Raw genomic sequence first — 15,695 nt, forward strand, 5'->3', positions numbered from 1 at the left:
TTCAATGGCCTAAAGGGAATGTGACCGAGTCCAACATAAATAGAAAGTGATGATGTTTAAACGCATCCAATAAAGATCTAACACCTAATACAACATGTTGGTCGCAATTCAATTTCCACAGCAGGAAAATCTAGCAATGCAACCATTTCCAAGTGTCACTTATTTTTGGTTATTTCCAAACCTTAATGCTAAGGTACAATTTCCAGTTAAATAAAACATAAAATATATACACATATTTATATAGAGTACTGTGCAAATGATTTAGGCAGGTATGGAAAATATGCTGCAAAGTAAGAATGCTTTCAAAATTGCAAGCATGAATGGTTTATTTTTTTTATCAATTAATAAAACATGCAAATAAATGAACAAAAGAGAAATCTAAATCAATTCAATATTTGGTGTGACCACTCTGTTTTCAAAACATCATCAAAGCATCAGTTCCGTTAGGCACACTTGCACACAGCTCTTGGAGGACGTCAACTTGGAGGTGGTTCCAAACACCTTGGAGAACTAACTACAGATCTTCTGTGGATCTTGGCTTGTGCAAATCCTTCTGTCTCTTCATGTAATCCAAGACAGACACGATGATTTTGAGATAAGGTGTCTATGTGGACCATATCATCACTTCTAGGACTCTTTGCTCTTCTTTACACTGAATATAGTACTTAATGGCATTGGCTCTATGTTTGGGGTCATTGTCTCCATGATGGTTTTGCATCTGCCTGAATTTCTCAGCACGGAAAACACCAAGAAATGGGCAACACTGAGGACCGTAGACACAGTGGTCGACCATGGACTCTTAGTGCAGCAGATGAGAGACTCATCATGCTTACTTCTCTTCAAAATTTAAAGAAGTCAAGCAGTGCCATCAGCTCAGAACTGGCGGCAAGCAGTGGGACCCAGTGGGACCCAATTACACAGTGGCGTAATTTACAGCTCAAGGGCCACAATGCAAAACCTCCAATGTGGCCACCAATTATTGAACGTTTTTAATAGAATTGGTCTTTTAAAATAAGCCAAAGGGACTTTTTGTGCCCCTTATGCACCATGGCCCATGTGAGATTGCAACCCCTGGAACTATTGTTTGAAGAAAACTGGTCAGAAGTGGTCCTCAATGAAGAACTGAGGCCAAAAATCATACTTTCTACATGCAAATGAGGTCAAGTGACATAACTATGCACAAAAACATGGAATTGGAGCACAAAACAAAATGTTAGCAGGTGCTCTATTTGAAATACTTGGCTGTAACAATGATACGATTGAGTCCTACCACTCACATGGAGGTGACCAAATCAGGAGCGATGTAATAACTAATCAGGTCCCTATTCAGAATAGAAGAAGCACTAATCTGACCCCGATTTGTCCTTGCCTGACCTCGCAGGTTGGCACCCTAAGAAAATGCATTGGTGCACCGACTCATTGATGACTCACCCTGAGTGACTTTAACTGCACCTTCAACTATAAACAAAGTGTAACACAAAACAATAAACATAAATGAAGTGAATACAGGCAGAGGGTGAGATACAGGGCTAAGGACGTATTAACACAGGGAAGACAGGGTAAGACGTAACAAACTCAAAAGACAAAAGAAACCACCCAAAACCCCCACGAAGAAAAAAAAAAAAGAATGTTGGGAAGAGGAACTCCAAAACAAACTACAGTTAAAAGCAATAGAGATTTTTCAGCAAAATAATCCTTAGCTGAAGAGCTGGACGTCAAACATCCATACATCTAGGAATATAGCCAGAAAAGTAGCCCTATCCAAGCTGTGATAGGACAGACCAAATAGGAAAGTGAGAAACACCTGACTAGCAGCAAAGCAAAGGAAGGAAAGTAAAAGTAAAAGAACCATCAGCAGTAGGACAAAGACCAACCAGGCTGTTGGTTAGCAGGGACGGAAACTGACCACCCAACAAGAAGTCACCAGATCGAGTCCCGAAACCAAGGCATGACAAACATAAGGCAGTTTGAATGCCAAATAGCTAGAGAGAGGTACAATGAGTGTCTGCAGGCAACACTGAAGCATGGTGGTGGTTTCTTGAAAGTGTGGGGCATTTCAACAAATAATGTTGGGGATTTAATCAGAAATAAAGGTCTTCAATGTTGAGAAATACAGGCAGATACTTGATATCTATCTCCATATCATAGCCATTATGCAATAACATCAGGATGGGAACCAACTGGCTCCAAATTATTCCGCAGCAAGACAATGACCTCAAACATACAGCCAAAGTCATTAAGAACTATCTTCAGTATAAAAAACACTGGAACTGTTGACATGACCCCGACAGAGCCCTGTTCTCAACATCATTGAGTCTCTCTGTGATTACATGGAGAATCAGAAGGAATTGCACAAGCCTACATCCACAGATCATCTGTGGTTAGTTCTAAAAAGCTATTTGGCACAACCACGCTTCCAAGTTCCTTTAAGAACTGTGTATAGTGTATGTAGAACAACTGCTGCTGTTTTGAAGGTAAAGGCAGCAAATATTGATTTTATTTAGATTTCTCTTTTGTTTACTCACTTTGCGGTATCCTTTATACACATTATATATATATATATATATATATATATATAAATATATATACAGTTAGGTCCAGAAATATTTGGACAGTGACACAATTTTCGCGAGTTGGGCTCTGCATGCCACCACATTGGACTTGAAATGAAACCTCTACAACAGAATTCAAGTGCAGATTGTAACGTTTAATTTGAAGGTTTGAACAAAAATATCTGATAGAAATTGTAGGAATTGTACACATTTCTTTACAAACACTCCACATTTTAGGAGGTCAAAAGTAATTGGACAAATAAACCAAACCCAAACAAAATATTTTTAATTTCAATATTTTGTTGCAAATCCTTTGGAGACAATCACTGCCTTAAGTCTGGAACCCATGGACATCAACAAACGCTGGGTTTCCTCCTTCTTAATGCTTTGCCAGGCCTTTACAGCCGCAGCCTTCAGGTCTTGCTTGTTTGTGGGTCTTTCCGTCTTAAGTCTGGATTTGAGCAAGTGAAATGCATGCTCAATTGGGTTATGATCTGGTGATTGACTTGGCCATTGCAGAATGTTCCACTTTTTTGCACTCATGAACTCCTGGGTAGCTTTGGCTGTATGCTTGGGGTCATTGTCAATCTGTACTATGAAGCGCCGTCCGATCAACTTTGCGGCATTTGGCTGAATCTGGGCTGAAAGTATATCCCGGTACACTTCAGAATTAATCCGGCTACTCTTGTCTGCTGTTATGTCATCAATAAACACAAGTGACCCAGTGCCATTGAAAGCCATGCATGCCCATGCCATCACGTTGCCTCCACCATGTTTTACAGAGGATGTGGTGTGCCTTGGATCATGTGCCATTCCCTTTCTTCTCCAAACTTTTTTCTTCCCATCATTCTGGTACAGGTTGATCTTTGTCTCGTCTGTCCATGGAATACTTTTCCAGAACTGAGCTGGCTTCATAAGGTGTTTTTCAGCAAATTTAACTCTGGCCTGTCTATTTTTGGAATTGATGAATGGTTTGCATCTAGATGTGAACCCTTTGTATTTACTTTCATGGAGTCTTCTCTTTACTGTTGACTTAGAGACAGATACACCTACTTCACTGAGAGTGTTCTGGACTTCAGTTGATGTTGTGAACGGGTTCTTCTCCACCAAAGAAAGTATGCGGCGATCATCCACCACTGTTGTCATCCGTGGACGCCCAGGCCTTTTTGAGTTCCCAAGCTCACCAGTCAATTCCTTTTTTCTCAGAATGTACCCGACTGTTGATTTTGCTACTCCAAGCATGTCTGCTATCTCTCTGATGGATTTTTTCTTTTTTTTCAGCCTCAGGATGTTCTGCTTCACCTCAATTGAGAGTTCCTTAGACCGCATGTTGTCTGGTCACAGCAACAGCTTCCAAATGCAAAACCACACACCTGTAATCAACCCCAGACCTTTTAACTACTTCATTGATTACAGGTTAACGAGGGAGACGCCTTCAGAGTTAATTGCAGCCCTTAGAGTCCCTTGTCCAATTACTTTTGGTCCCTTGAAAAAGAGGAGGCTATGCATTACAGAGCTATGATTCCTAAATCCTTTCTCCGATTTGGATGTGAAAACTCTCATATTGCAGCTGGGAGTGTGCACTTTCAGCCCATATTATATATAATTGTATTTCTGAACATGTTTTTGTAAACAGCTAAAATAACAAAACTTGTGTCACTGTCCAAATATTTCTGGACCTAACTGTATATATATATATATATACATACACATATATATATATATATATATATATATATATATATATACTGTATATATACACACACAATCGGACCGAGTGGAATGCGATAAAAAGTCACATTCCACTCGGACCAATATTAACCTATGTCCCAGCATCCATGAGCGATTATTTTCTCGGCCCCAACAGGACAATCGATTGTAATGCAAGGCTCTTTCTCTCGCACCCATTGAAGTCTATGGGGCGAGAGAAAGATTGCACTGCACTCGCGGTACATCGGTGAGGGCGAGAATGGCAATAGCCAGCAACAGAGGTGAGAGGGAGATAAATCCCTCCCTCTCCTCCTCCATGCCGGCCCGCCCCTCCTCAGTGCCGGCCCGCCCCTCCTCAGCGCCAGTGATTCCCCCCCAGCTGAGGTCCGATCGCATGATTGGACCTCAGTCGCAGTGACACTCGCATGATACTCGGCTCCTGCTGTGCTGTCAGCGTGAGCCGGCTGTCATGTGAGGAACGCATTAGTCCCCATGTGGCCCCGGCCTAACACTAATGGCCTATCCTTAGGATAGGGCATCAATGTTTGATCGGCTGGGGTTCAACACCCCACACCTCCACTGATCAGCTGTTCTTGCTGCCAGTTTAATTAATTCTGGAGTTGCTCCGTCAACCGATAGTGGCCATGGCTGGGTACTGCACATCCACCCCCTATTCAGATCAATATAAAGTGAATGTACAGTACCCAGCTGCAATCAGAAGCCTCAGCAGCTTCAGAACTGAGCATTTCCGGCAGCCTGCAGCCGCCGACACCGTCTATGGCTGATCAGCAGGGGTGCTGGGTGTCGGACCCCAGCAGATCAGACATTGATCACCTATCCTAAAGGGGGCTTTACACGGTAGCGATATCGCTAGCAATTTGTAGCGATAGCGAGCGTGTAAGTACCCGCCCCCCGTCGCGCATGCGATTGTTTGTGATTGCTGCCGTAGCGAACATTATCGCTGCGGCAGCGTCACACATACTTACCTGGTCGGCGCCGTCGCTGTGAATGCCGAACAATCCCTCCTTCAAGGGGGAGGGACGTTCGGCATCACAGCGACGTCACCGCAACGTTACTAAGCGGCCGGCCAATCAAAGCGGAGGGGCGGAGATGAGTAGGACGTAACATCCCGCCCACCTCTTCCTTCCGCATTGTGGCCGGCGGCAGGTAAGGAGACGTTCCTCGCTCCTGCGGTGTCACACACAGCGATGTGTGCTGCCGCAGGAGCGACGAACCACCTGGATAAACAACCCTTACCGATTTTTGAGTTTGGGACGACCTCTCCATGGTGAACGATTTTCACCATTTTTGAGGTCGTTTAAGGTCGCTGGTCAGTGTCACACGCTGCGATATCGTTAATGACGCCGGATGTGCGTCACTAACAACGTGACCCCGACAACAAAACATTAACGATATCGTAGCGTGTAAAGCCCCCTTAAGTATAGGCCATCAATGTTACAGTAGAGGCCAACCTCTTTAATGTTATGCAATGTTGTCATATTATTTTCTAATATTGAAAATATCAAGCTCATTCATTAATAAAATGCTAAAATAAACTAGCACAATAATCGTGAGACTATAGTAACTATAACAACTACGGTATATAACAATATTTAGAAATTATTTACTATAATAGCGCATCTTATCTTCAGGCTGTTGGACAGATGTGTTAAAAATGCAACATTTTTTTCATTTTATTCCTGCCTTGACATGTATCTTATTGAAAGTAACATCTTTGTAGGTTAACTTTTTTTTTGAGTATAGATCCTTCTGCCATGTAAAGTAATCTGAATTAGGGCAATGCACTGGTGCAGATTAATGCAGTGCAAACAGTTTCTGTGGGTCTATGTTAATAAAAAGTAGTATACATTATGGCGCTTCCATGAGAAGCAAGGCTTGTACAGGGGATACAGAATATTATATAGCATGCAATGAAGGCTTTTTTTTCATCATGGTTTACAAATCTTGACAAAACAACCCAAGAGTTATAATATGAAGGTATAGAATTCTATAAGTTAATTCTATAGATGCTTAATTATGGATCTGTAATTTAGCTATTTGAATGACTTTACTAACTCCAAAAGGATTTGTCCACTCCCTAAAATAAAAATAATAAAGTTTACTTAAAATCCATTATATTGTTATAAATTATATTATATAAATGTATTTATTTTAATAGTTTGTATTTAATACCAAGTATATTCACCTTACCAACCGGTGTCACCCCTTTTCCACTGCTTCCTGAGTCTATTGCCCGTTTCCATACAAGCTGTTCCAGCTACAGTGACACTGACCGCTGCAGCCAGTCACCGGTTTAAGTGGTGACAGATGCATCACCACTGTGGTCAGTGATTGGGATTAAAGGGAACCTATCAGCAGATTTGGGGCCTATAAGCTGCGGCCACCACCAGTGGGCTCTTATATACAGCATTCTAACATGCTGTATATAAGAGCCCAGGTCGCTGTTTAGAACTTAAAAATCCCTTTAATATACTCACCTAAACAATTGCTGCAGTGGAGTTGGGTTATATGGGGGTCTCTATTTTCCGACGCCTCATGTTTCAGCCATCTTCGTCCTCCTCCTGAAGCCTGTGGGCATGACACATCCTACGTCATACACTCTTGCCGGTCCCGCGCATGTGCACTACAATACTTTGATCTGCCCTGCTCAAGGCAGATCAAAGTACGCCTGCGCAGGACCTCAATGCCGGCGAGTGTGGATGACGTAGGACGCGTCATGCACCTTGGCTTCAGAAGAAGGATGACAAAGATGGCCAAAGAGGAGGCACCGGCACCAAAGAACGAAGACGCCCATATGACCCAACTTCTCCGCAGCAACTGTATAGGTAATTATAAAGTGATTTTTACGCTCTACACAGTGGCCTGGGCTCTTATATACAGTATGTTAGAATGCTGTATATAAGAGCCCACTGGTGGTGGCCGCAGCTTATAGGCCCCAAAACTGGTGACAGGTTCCCTCTAATAGTTTTTTTGGCTAAGTGAGGAATTCCAGAGATCAGTGGGAAGCTTGGGTAACTTTGGATTTAATGCGGTGGAGGATCACTAAAGTGAATATTTTTTTATTACTTTAGTGCATTTTGGATGGTTAAAAATATAACTTTGATGAGGACTTTAGCTAATGTAGACATAACACTCACTTTTTTATATGAATTCTAAAAGTATAAAGTTACCTGAAGCCCCTACAGCAAATACTGCTGCAAATAACAGCATAGGCAAAACTCTTCCAACAGTACCCGCAGTCATGGTGCTTGGAGTTGTCATTTCCTACAAAACAGAAAATAGTTGTTAATTGATGGGAAGACTTGTAAAGATGCTGTCAAGTGAATAGCGACCAGCTTTCAGATTACCTAATGCACTGGCTTGTGATAGTTTATAGCGTCCAAATTTCATAGACAGACAGCCCTGTATGTTGAACAACCAATGCTTATGTTTCATAATGTCCCCTTCATCAGATGACATCCACAGCCCTCTGCCAAGTACACTTAACCTCTAGCTTACACCCATCCTGACATGCTGAGCACAGAAGTCAAGACTCATCCAAAGTAATTAACATAGGATAACCCTAGATGTCTCTGAGCAAGAACTGTGCTCCTCACCTCTGGCTGCAGGTACAGACACACTGTTTCTGGTCACTGCCCAGGACGTATAGATTAGAACTAGAGATGAGCAGACCTCTCGAAGTTCGGGTTCACTGAGTTCAACCGTAATTTAGTTAAAAGTTCAGTTCATGACCCGGACTTCACCTCTGACCTTGAACCCCATATAAGTCAATAGGGACTAGAGTTGAGCAGACTTCTAATAATCCGGGTCCGGCGGATCCGTCGCGGGTTGGAAAAGAAGTCCGGATCCGATCCGGACCCATGTATGTGAATAGGGAGCGGATCCGGGAAGAGAGAGAGAGAAAAAAAATCCCGGATCGTGCAGCCGGATTACCGCGACCGGGTCGGACCCGGATCGGACGCTGAAACAGCGCGGATCCGGATTTTTACAGTTCGGATCCGCTCAACACTAATAGGGATCCAAACTTATGTGCTGTCAAATGGTCTCTCTCTTCTCTCCAGACTTCAAATAAACTTTGTTAGCATACGAACAGCACCGAACTCGGACTTTTTGTTAAAGTCTGTGTTCGAGTCTCGGACCCGGACACCCACTGTTCGGTATGAACCCCAAACTTTACAGCTCGGGTTCGCTCATCTCTAATTAGGATCAACACATATTGATGTGTTGGTCATTTTTATACTTAACCCCTCTAAAGTGTTTGCAAATAATTATTATGCTGCACATTATGTGGCACACATGTAAACTTGGGATTGCCTGGCTAATATGTATATCCCCTGCATGTATTATCTCTTCTGCAAACCAACAAAAGTTTACAAAAAACTGCATGAGCTTGAAAATAAAGCTCTCTATACACATTAGGTGGCAGCCATGTAAAGTTGAAGGGCTGTACAAAACACGGACTTTAAAAAAAAAAACAAAAAAGTGTCCGAGTTTAGAGTTCAGGTGCTGTTTGTATGCTAACCACTTGATCAAGCATTGCTGTGCTTGGGTGCGCTCGGTGCTCGGCCCAATGTGAGCAGCTTGCCGTCTCTGAATGGCTCTCACTGTGGGTACAAACAAAATTTTTGGATTCTGTGTTTCCAAAAAGAAAACACCCTGCCTTCCCTCCTCCGGAAATGCTCTGTTCATGCCTGGCTGTATGTGGGCGGAGACCCAAAATGCCACTCAGTGACTCAAATGAGGTTCAGGTCAAGTTCGGGTTCAGAACTGAACTTTATCTGAAGTCTAGTTGAATCCGCAGAACCCGAACTTCAACGGGTCCGCTCATCTCTAGCCAAAGAAAACAAACACCATGACGCTGATTCATCAAGAACAGCGATTTTCACACAGTTAGGCGTTCCTGATTAAGAAGAACACGTCTCTGAATGAATCAGGAATATCTGACAAGTGGCGCATGTCTTGCCACAAACCTTGCTCCAGTTGGAGATTTGTATTGTAAGGAACGCTGACGCTCGTCATGAATTTGGTGAGTAGGGGCTATCACGCCCGTTGTACCAAAGCTCTGCCCACTCTGACAGCTGTGCAAAAATGGCATCAAAATGCCATAAGTTGTAAAAGCCTCACTTCATATCAAAATTTTTCAATTTTACAAAGCTTTTTAAGACAAAATTATGGCATAAAAGCTTTAAAGAAATCAGGCCGGAAGTGTCATCCAAGTGTCCTTTTTTCACTGAGCAGAAGAAGCTTTGAAAAACTTCTAAAACTTTTTTTCATATGAGAAAAATGAATGATACAGATTGGAAAATCTGACACAGACCAAAAATAGATCTAGTACATGAGAAAAAAAACAGATCTGAAAGGGGGAGGTCTTACATCATATGAAGCACAGCACCTATACACAAGCCATGGTACGCGATACAACACTGAGTGGGCACACTTAGAATAATCATTCTCCATAACGTGTTCATTTATTTACTTGTACACGGTCAGCCCTATAGTATTCATCTAATTTAAAAAAAAAATCTAAAATAAAAAAAATGTATTGTCATAACTAAAATCCGCTACCTGCAGTCACCTCTATAGTACTCACAATCATTTTTTAGGCGGCCTCTTTCTGTGCGTGCTCCTCTAAGCTGGAAATCTGTTTGCTAAATTTACACTTTAAGGAATTTTCACTGTTCTGGTTTCCAATTCTACTTTGCTTTGGTCACATAATCCATTGCAGAAAAATATTTATGTAGACCAGTAATAATTTGCTCCATGGATTAAACCCAGCACTCAATCTTCCAGCGGTCCAATAGTAAGTAATGCCTTGATATCACAACGTGCATATCACCAGGTTAGCAAACAATAATGCCAGCTGGGTCAGGATATAGCTGGACGAGTCCTGCTAAAGCATTTACTAAGTCCATCTGTGTATTCCCTTATGGATAGGATGCTTTATGCAGCCCGCCTTGGAAAGACGCCTGGCAGCAACTCCTGGATATATATTCGGATTCCTGGCAAGACCAAGGCTGTCAAATGACTTCCAGCTGTAGAGTCGCAGCCTCATCAGCGCGGCTGCATACCAGCACAACGGAGCGGAGGATTTGCTCCTTATGAGATTCTGAGAGGGCAGCACAAGTATCAGGGTGTGTGTGAGACAGGTTACTACGGGTGAGTGGCCCAAACCTGAATTCACCATTGAACTTCATGAAAATTAGACAAATTAAAGATATTGTACTCTAAGTATATACTGGGAAGAAAGTCAAGTGGATCATCTCAAAAGGCCTCAGGAGATCTTCTAATGAATGTAAGGGAGTTGCTTAACTGACAGCGTTTTAGAAAGTGAAGCCCGTCATATATAAAAGATAATGCTTTAATTGGAAACACTTGACTATCAGACAGATTAAGTAAGAAAACGTTGCGATTCAGCGGCGCTGTCAATGGGCTCTAATGGATATCTCTCTAGATAGTTCACCTGCCCCTAGACACATCTGAATGTGACCTGTGTCATCATTTCACCTCACACAGTAGTATATGGAATCATTATGTAGATATTTCCACTAGGGTCAATGATAATAACATATGGCGTCTCTCACAGGGTTACTGTAATATCTCCATTAACAGCATTCCTCTACATGTAATTTAGCAAAAGTGCAGAACCTGCTATTCATCACTGAGCTGGGCCTCTGCCTATAGTAGGGGATAGAGTAAAGCAATACGTGTCCTCTAGAAAATGGAAACACGGCTCTAACATAGGTCAAAGCATTATATACATATCCTTATAGATATGCAACTCATTTAGGGCTTATTCTCATCTCATCTAAGGGCTCGTTCACACCTGTGTGTGTGTGTGTGCTATCCGAATAACATAAGACCTCACTGACCAATATAGCTCAATACGGCTTATCAACATGGGCACTAAGCATGTGTTAAAAAAAATATCACTGCATGCACTATATTCCATTCAAATCTATAGGTGCACAAAAAAAAAACAAAAACAGATCCTACACAGAACATCCATGTGGCATTCGATTTTTAAGGATACAGTTCAATTAAAGGGAAGCTGTCACCAGATTTTTGCCACCTAATCTGAAAGCAACATAATGTAGGGCCAGAGATCCTGATTCCAGCGATGTGTCACTTAGGCTGAGGCCACACAGGGATTAGTGCGAGTCCTCGCATGACACTTGGCTCACGCTTGCGTTACAGCAGGAACCGAGTGTCATGTGACTGTGGTCTGATCGTGCGACCAGACCACAGGAGGGGAGGGCCGGCGCTGAGGGGGGGAGGGAGGGATTTATCTCCCTCTCCCCTCCGTTGCCAGCTATTGCCATTCTCGCTGTGCACTCGCATTACACCGGTGTAATGCAAGTGCAATGTGATGTTTCTCTTGCCCCATAGACTTGTATGGGTGCGAAGTGAAACAGGATTGCATTCCACCCGCAACATGCTGCGACTGTTTTCTCAGTCCGATTAGGGCTGAGAAAATAATTGTTCATGGGAGCGACCTCATAGAGTAACATTGGTCCGAGTGAAATGCGATTTTTTTATTGCATTCTACTCATTCCATTTTTCTCAACATGTGTCCTAGGCCTTACTGGGCTGCTTAGTGTAGTTTTGATAAAATCACTAATTAATCAGCAGTAGATTATCATTAGAGGACTACCTGGCATGCTGCTAGGTAGTCCAGCATATTCATGAGCTCTGTATAACTGCTAGATCTGCAGCAGAGAAGACATTGATTTTATCAAAATGACAGCAAACAGCTCAGTAAGTGACACATCACTGGAATCCGGGTCTCTGTCTCTATATTATGCTGCTCTCAGATGGGGTAGCAAAAACCTGGTGACAGATTCCCTTTAACCTAGTAAATGGTGTTTGATCATGAACATTTTTGAATTTAGATCTATGGAAACTGATCACACATGGATAAAAAATGGACACAAAGAGGAAAATCATGGGCATTTTCCGGATGAAACTTGGACTAGTTTTTATGCTTTGTCCCTAAAATGAATGGCTGGGTTAGGAATAACTCCGTGTAGGTTACAGCCACCAGAGATGAGGCTACGAAAACAGCCAAATGCATCTTTATACGTATCTCCCATTGAAATGGATGGGAGTTACAGAAACAGTGAAGCACAGCAGGATGTGGTGTTTTTTCACAACTCAGCAATTATGCCAACATCAATGCTCACTTTACTGTACTGTTTTCTGTAACTCGCATTTATGTCTATAGGCGTTACAGAAATAGTGTAGCTGCGCTCTTCCGTTTTTGTGGCCCCAACTCTGGTTAGGATAAGCTAAGATGGAAATAACCCTTTAAATAGAAGCTTAAATTGATTTTAGGATGTCTTGACTATTATAAGAGGTATGAGACATACATAGCAGAGGGATGTACACAGGATAATAAGTTATATATATATTATATATAATATATTAAGACTAGTGCTGGGTGAATTGTAACTATTTGTGTTCGGATAATGTTAACCGAATACTGAGTACTAATTCAATATTCGTTAAGGCAGGAAAAATCCTCGGGTTCCCCATTGACTTGCATTAGGTTCGTTATTCATGATGAATATTGGAATAGTACTTTGCAAAATCAAACAAGATTTTAGGGTGTATAAAAAGAGAGATTAGATCTCATGATCCCAACGTATTGTTACCCCTCTATAAATCACTTGTAAGGCCACATCTGGAATATGGGATCCAGATTTGGGCTTTAAAAAGGACATTCAGAAGTTAGAGTCAGTTCAAAGGCGGCAACTAGACTATTACAAGGAATGGAAGGCCTCCCATATGATGAGCTGGAAAAGTTAGATATGTTTAGCTTAGAAAAAAGACGTCTCAGAGGAGATCTCATTTATATGTATAAATACATGTGTGGTCAATACCAAGGACTGGCAAAGACAATACTAAGGACCAGGGGGTATCCACTGCGAGTGAAAGAAAAGCGATTCCAACAGCTAAATAGGAAAGGGTTCTTCACAGTTAGAGCAGTCAGACTGTGGAATACACTACCACAAGAGGTAGTAATGGCAGATACTATAACAGGTTTTAAAAAAGGGCTGGATGATTTCCTCAGTGCACACAACATTGTTGGGTATAAATGTAGAATTCGTGGAAGAAGGTTGAACTAGATGGATCTAGGTCTTTTTTCAACCTAAGTAACTATGAATAATCCGAACACGAATAGTTACTATTCGCCCATCACTAATTAAGACATCACACAGCCGCTAAGTAAAGCTGGGTTCACACATAGCGACAGCGACAACGACGTCGCTGTTACGTCACCATTTTCTGTGACGTAACAGCGACTGTGTAAGTCGCTGTTATGATCGCTGCTTAGCTGTCAAACACAGCGACGCAGCAGCGATCATAACGTCGCTACATGTGCAGAGAGCAGGGAGCCGCGCTTAGCGCTGGCTCCTTGCTCTCCTAGGTACAGTACACATCGGGTTAATTAACCCGATGTATACTGCAGCTACATGTCACAGTGCAGAGAGCAGGGAGCCGCGCACACTGCTTAGCGCTGGCTCCTTGCTCTCCTTGCTACAGTATACATCGGGTTAATTACCTGATGTGTAGTGCAGCCACATGTGCACAGAGCAGTAGCCGGCGCTGGCAGCAAGGGCGTAGGCTGGTAACGAAGGTAAATATCGGGTAACCAGGGAAAGGTCTTCCCTTGGTTACCCGATGTTTACGCTGGTTACAGCTTACCGCAGCTGCCAGACGCCGGCTCCTGCTCCCTGCTCGCTTCATTTCGTCGCTCTCTCGCTGTCACACACAGCGATGTGTGTGTCACAGCGGGAGAGTGACGACCAAAAAATGAAGCTGGACATTCAGCAACGACCGGCGACCTCACAGCAGGGGCCAGCTCGTTGCTGGATGTCACACACAGCGACAGTGACGGGACGTCGCTGCAACGTCACAGAAAATGGTGACGTAGCAGCGACGTCGTTGTCGTTGTCGTTGTCGCTGTGTGTGACACCAGCTTAAGACCCAGTTTTCTTAAAAGCACTACATAAATTTACCCTTATGAAAATTAATGTGATTAGCTATCGCTCTACAATCTTCTGGTAACTGATGGAAACCAAGCAGAAATAAATGCATTGATCTATCTGAGATACATTGATCTATTTTATTCAATACATTTGCTAGTTCTAAAAAAACTATGTAAACAGCAACGTAATAGAAAAAAGCAAAAACTCCCTCTTAGTTACCGGCTCACTTTCCTATGTTGATGAATGGCCCACCTTGCACTCAGTGTCAGGCAGCGCGTGTGCTCAGCAATTATCACATTTCATTCTACCCTCACTCACAAAGACAACGATACAGGTGAAGCAACACTTCTGTAAAAGAAAACGCTGATGTATACGGGACGGAGCTGATCCATCCAGCGTGGGATCTTTGGAAAAGAAATGCATTAATCAAATCAGCAGAAAATCTGGAGCTGAAGTGTATTATGGCATCGACAAGGTCCAATAAAGAGCAGGAATTTAATAAAATAAACACGCTGGGTGATGTCTGTATATACTGAAAAGACAAGTGAGAAAACACAGTGCCATACGCTATATACAAATCACATACCTGTGCAGCGTTCTGTATTACATGGGTCTGCAGAAATGCCAGCCTAGGCCAACCGGGCACAGGTCATGCCGCCATCATGGGGAACTTACAGACTGGAAGTATACCGTGCTTTGTGTTCTAAGAAAGCCAAGATAACACCCATCTCTGACTGTCTACCGTTCTTGCCAGAGCCATCAGGTCTAATCACAGGACTGTGGTGGAAAGTATGTTGTTTAGCAGACAGCTCTTCTCTGCCTGTAATTACTGTCATAGCCTATGATTTGAGACAAACTCCTCCTGTGTCCTCCCTTATCCTCAGCGAGGATCCATAGGTGATGCTAGAATGCAAGCTGCCAATCTCAATATACCACATAGCCCATAAACACCTTGCCGTGTTCCAGTCTGTCATGGTGAGTGAATACCTCAAATATGTAGATTAACCACAGGATGAAACATGATATCAAACACATGCCATGCTGACTTGTTATTAGCATTTGGTAAAATCTGCAGAGACATGTACAGAACAGCTAAATAAGAACTAATCCCATAGAAGAATGCAAAAGGTGCTATCCAGCAAATACCTTCCACTAATATAACGCATAAAAACCTGATAACAGACAACATAGTGACCTACAGATTGTTACAGGTAGCTAGGAAGAACCAAATGTCACGTGGGGAGGCAGCCAGCGAGCCTTCTTAGCCGGAAGCAACCCAGCGTCTGCAAGCAAACTAGAAACAAAACATAGTGACTTTCAGCCCAATTGGGTTAAAGGCAAATTCTTAAGATTGGAAGTTATCCTCTAACCATTGGATAAGGGATAATTTCCCGATTGCTGGGGATCTGACCACTGCAACACC

The 15,695-nt window shown here is 42.6% G+C and overlaps 1 protein-coding gene across 3 annotated transcripts in view; it reads right to left on the reverse strand.

The window, feature by feature from the left end:
• Positions 1 to 15,695, reverse strand: part of CEMIP (cell migration inducing hyaluronidase 1) — a 166,975-nt gene that overhangs the window by 94,035 nt on the left and 57,245 nt on the right. For 2 of the 3 annotated variants that reach the window (XM_075345921.1, XM_075345919.1), the window contains exon 2: positions 7,454 to 7,547. In XM_075345921.1, coding sequence (XP_075202036.1) covers positions 7,454 to 7,544 — 91 coding nt within the window. In that variant the 5' untranslated portion in view covers positions 7,545 to 7,547. Of the gene's footprint in view, positions 1 to 7,453; positions 7,548 to 14,858; positions 15,219 to 15,695 lie in introns of those variants that run through there. The other variant, XM_075345920.1, reaches the window with a different exon arrangement.

The sequence above is a fragment of the Anomaloglossus baeobatrachus genome, chromosome 4, assembly GCF_048569485.1.
Source record: "Anomaloglossus baeobatrachus isolate aAnoBae1 chromosome 4, aAnoBae1.hap1, whole genome shotgun sequence".
In the NCBI taxonomy this organism is placed as follows: domain Eukaryota; kingdom Metazoa; phylum Chordata; class Amphibia; order Anura; family Aromobatidae; genus Anomaloglossus; species Anomaloglossus baeobatrachus.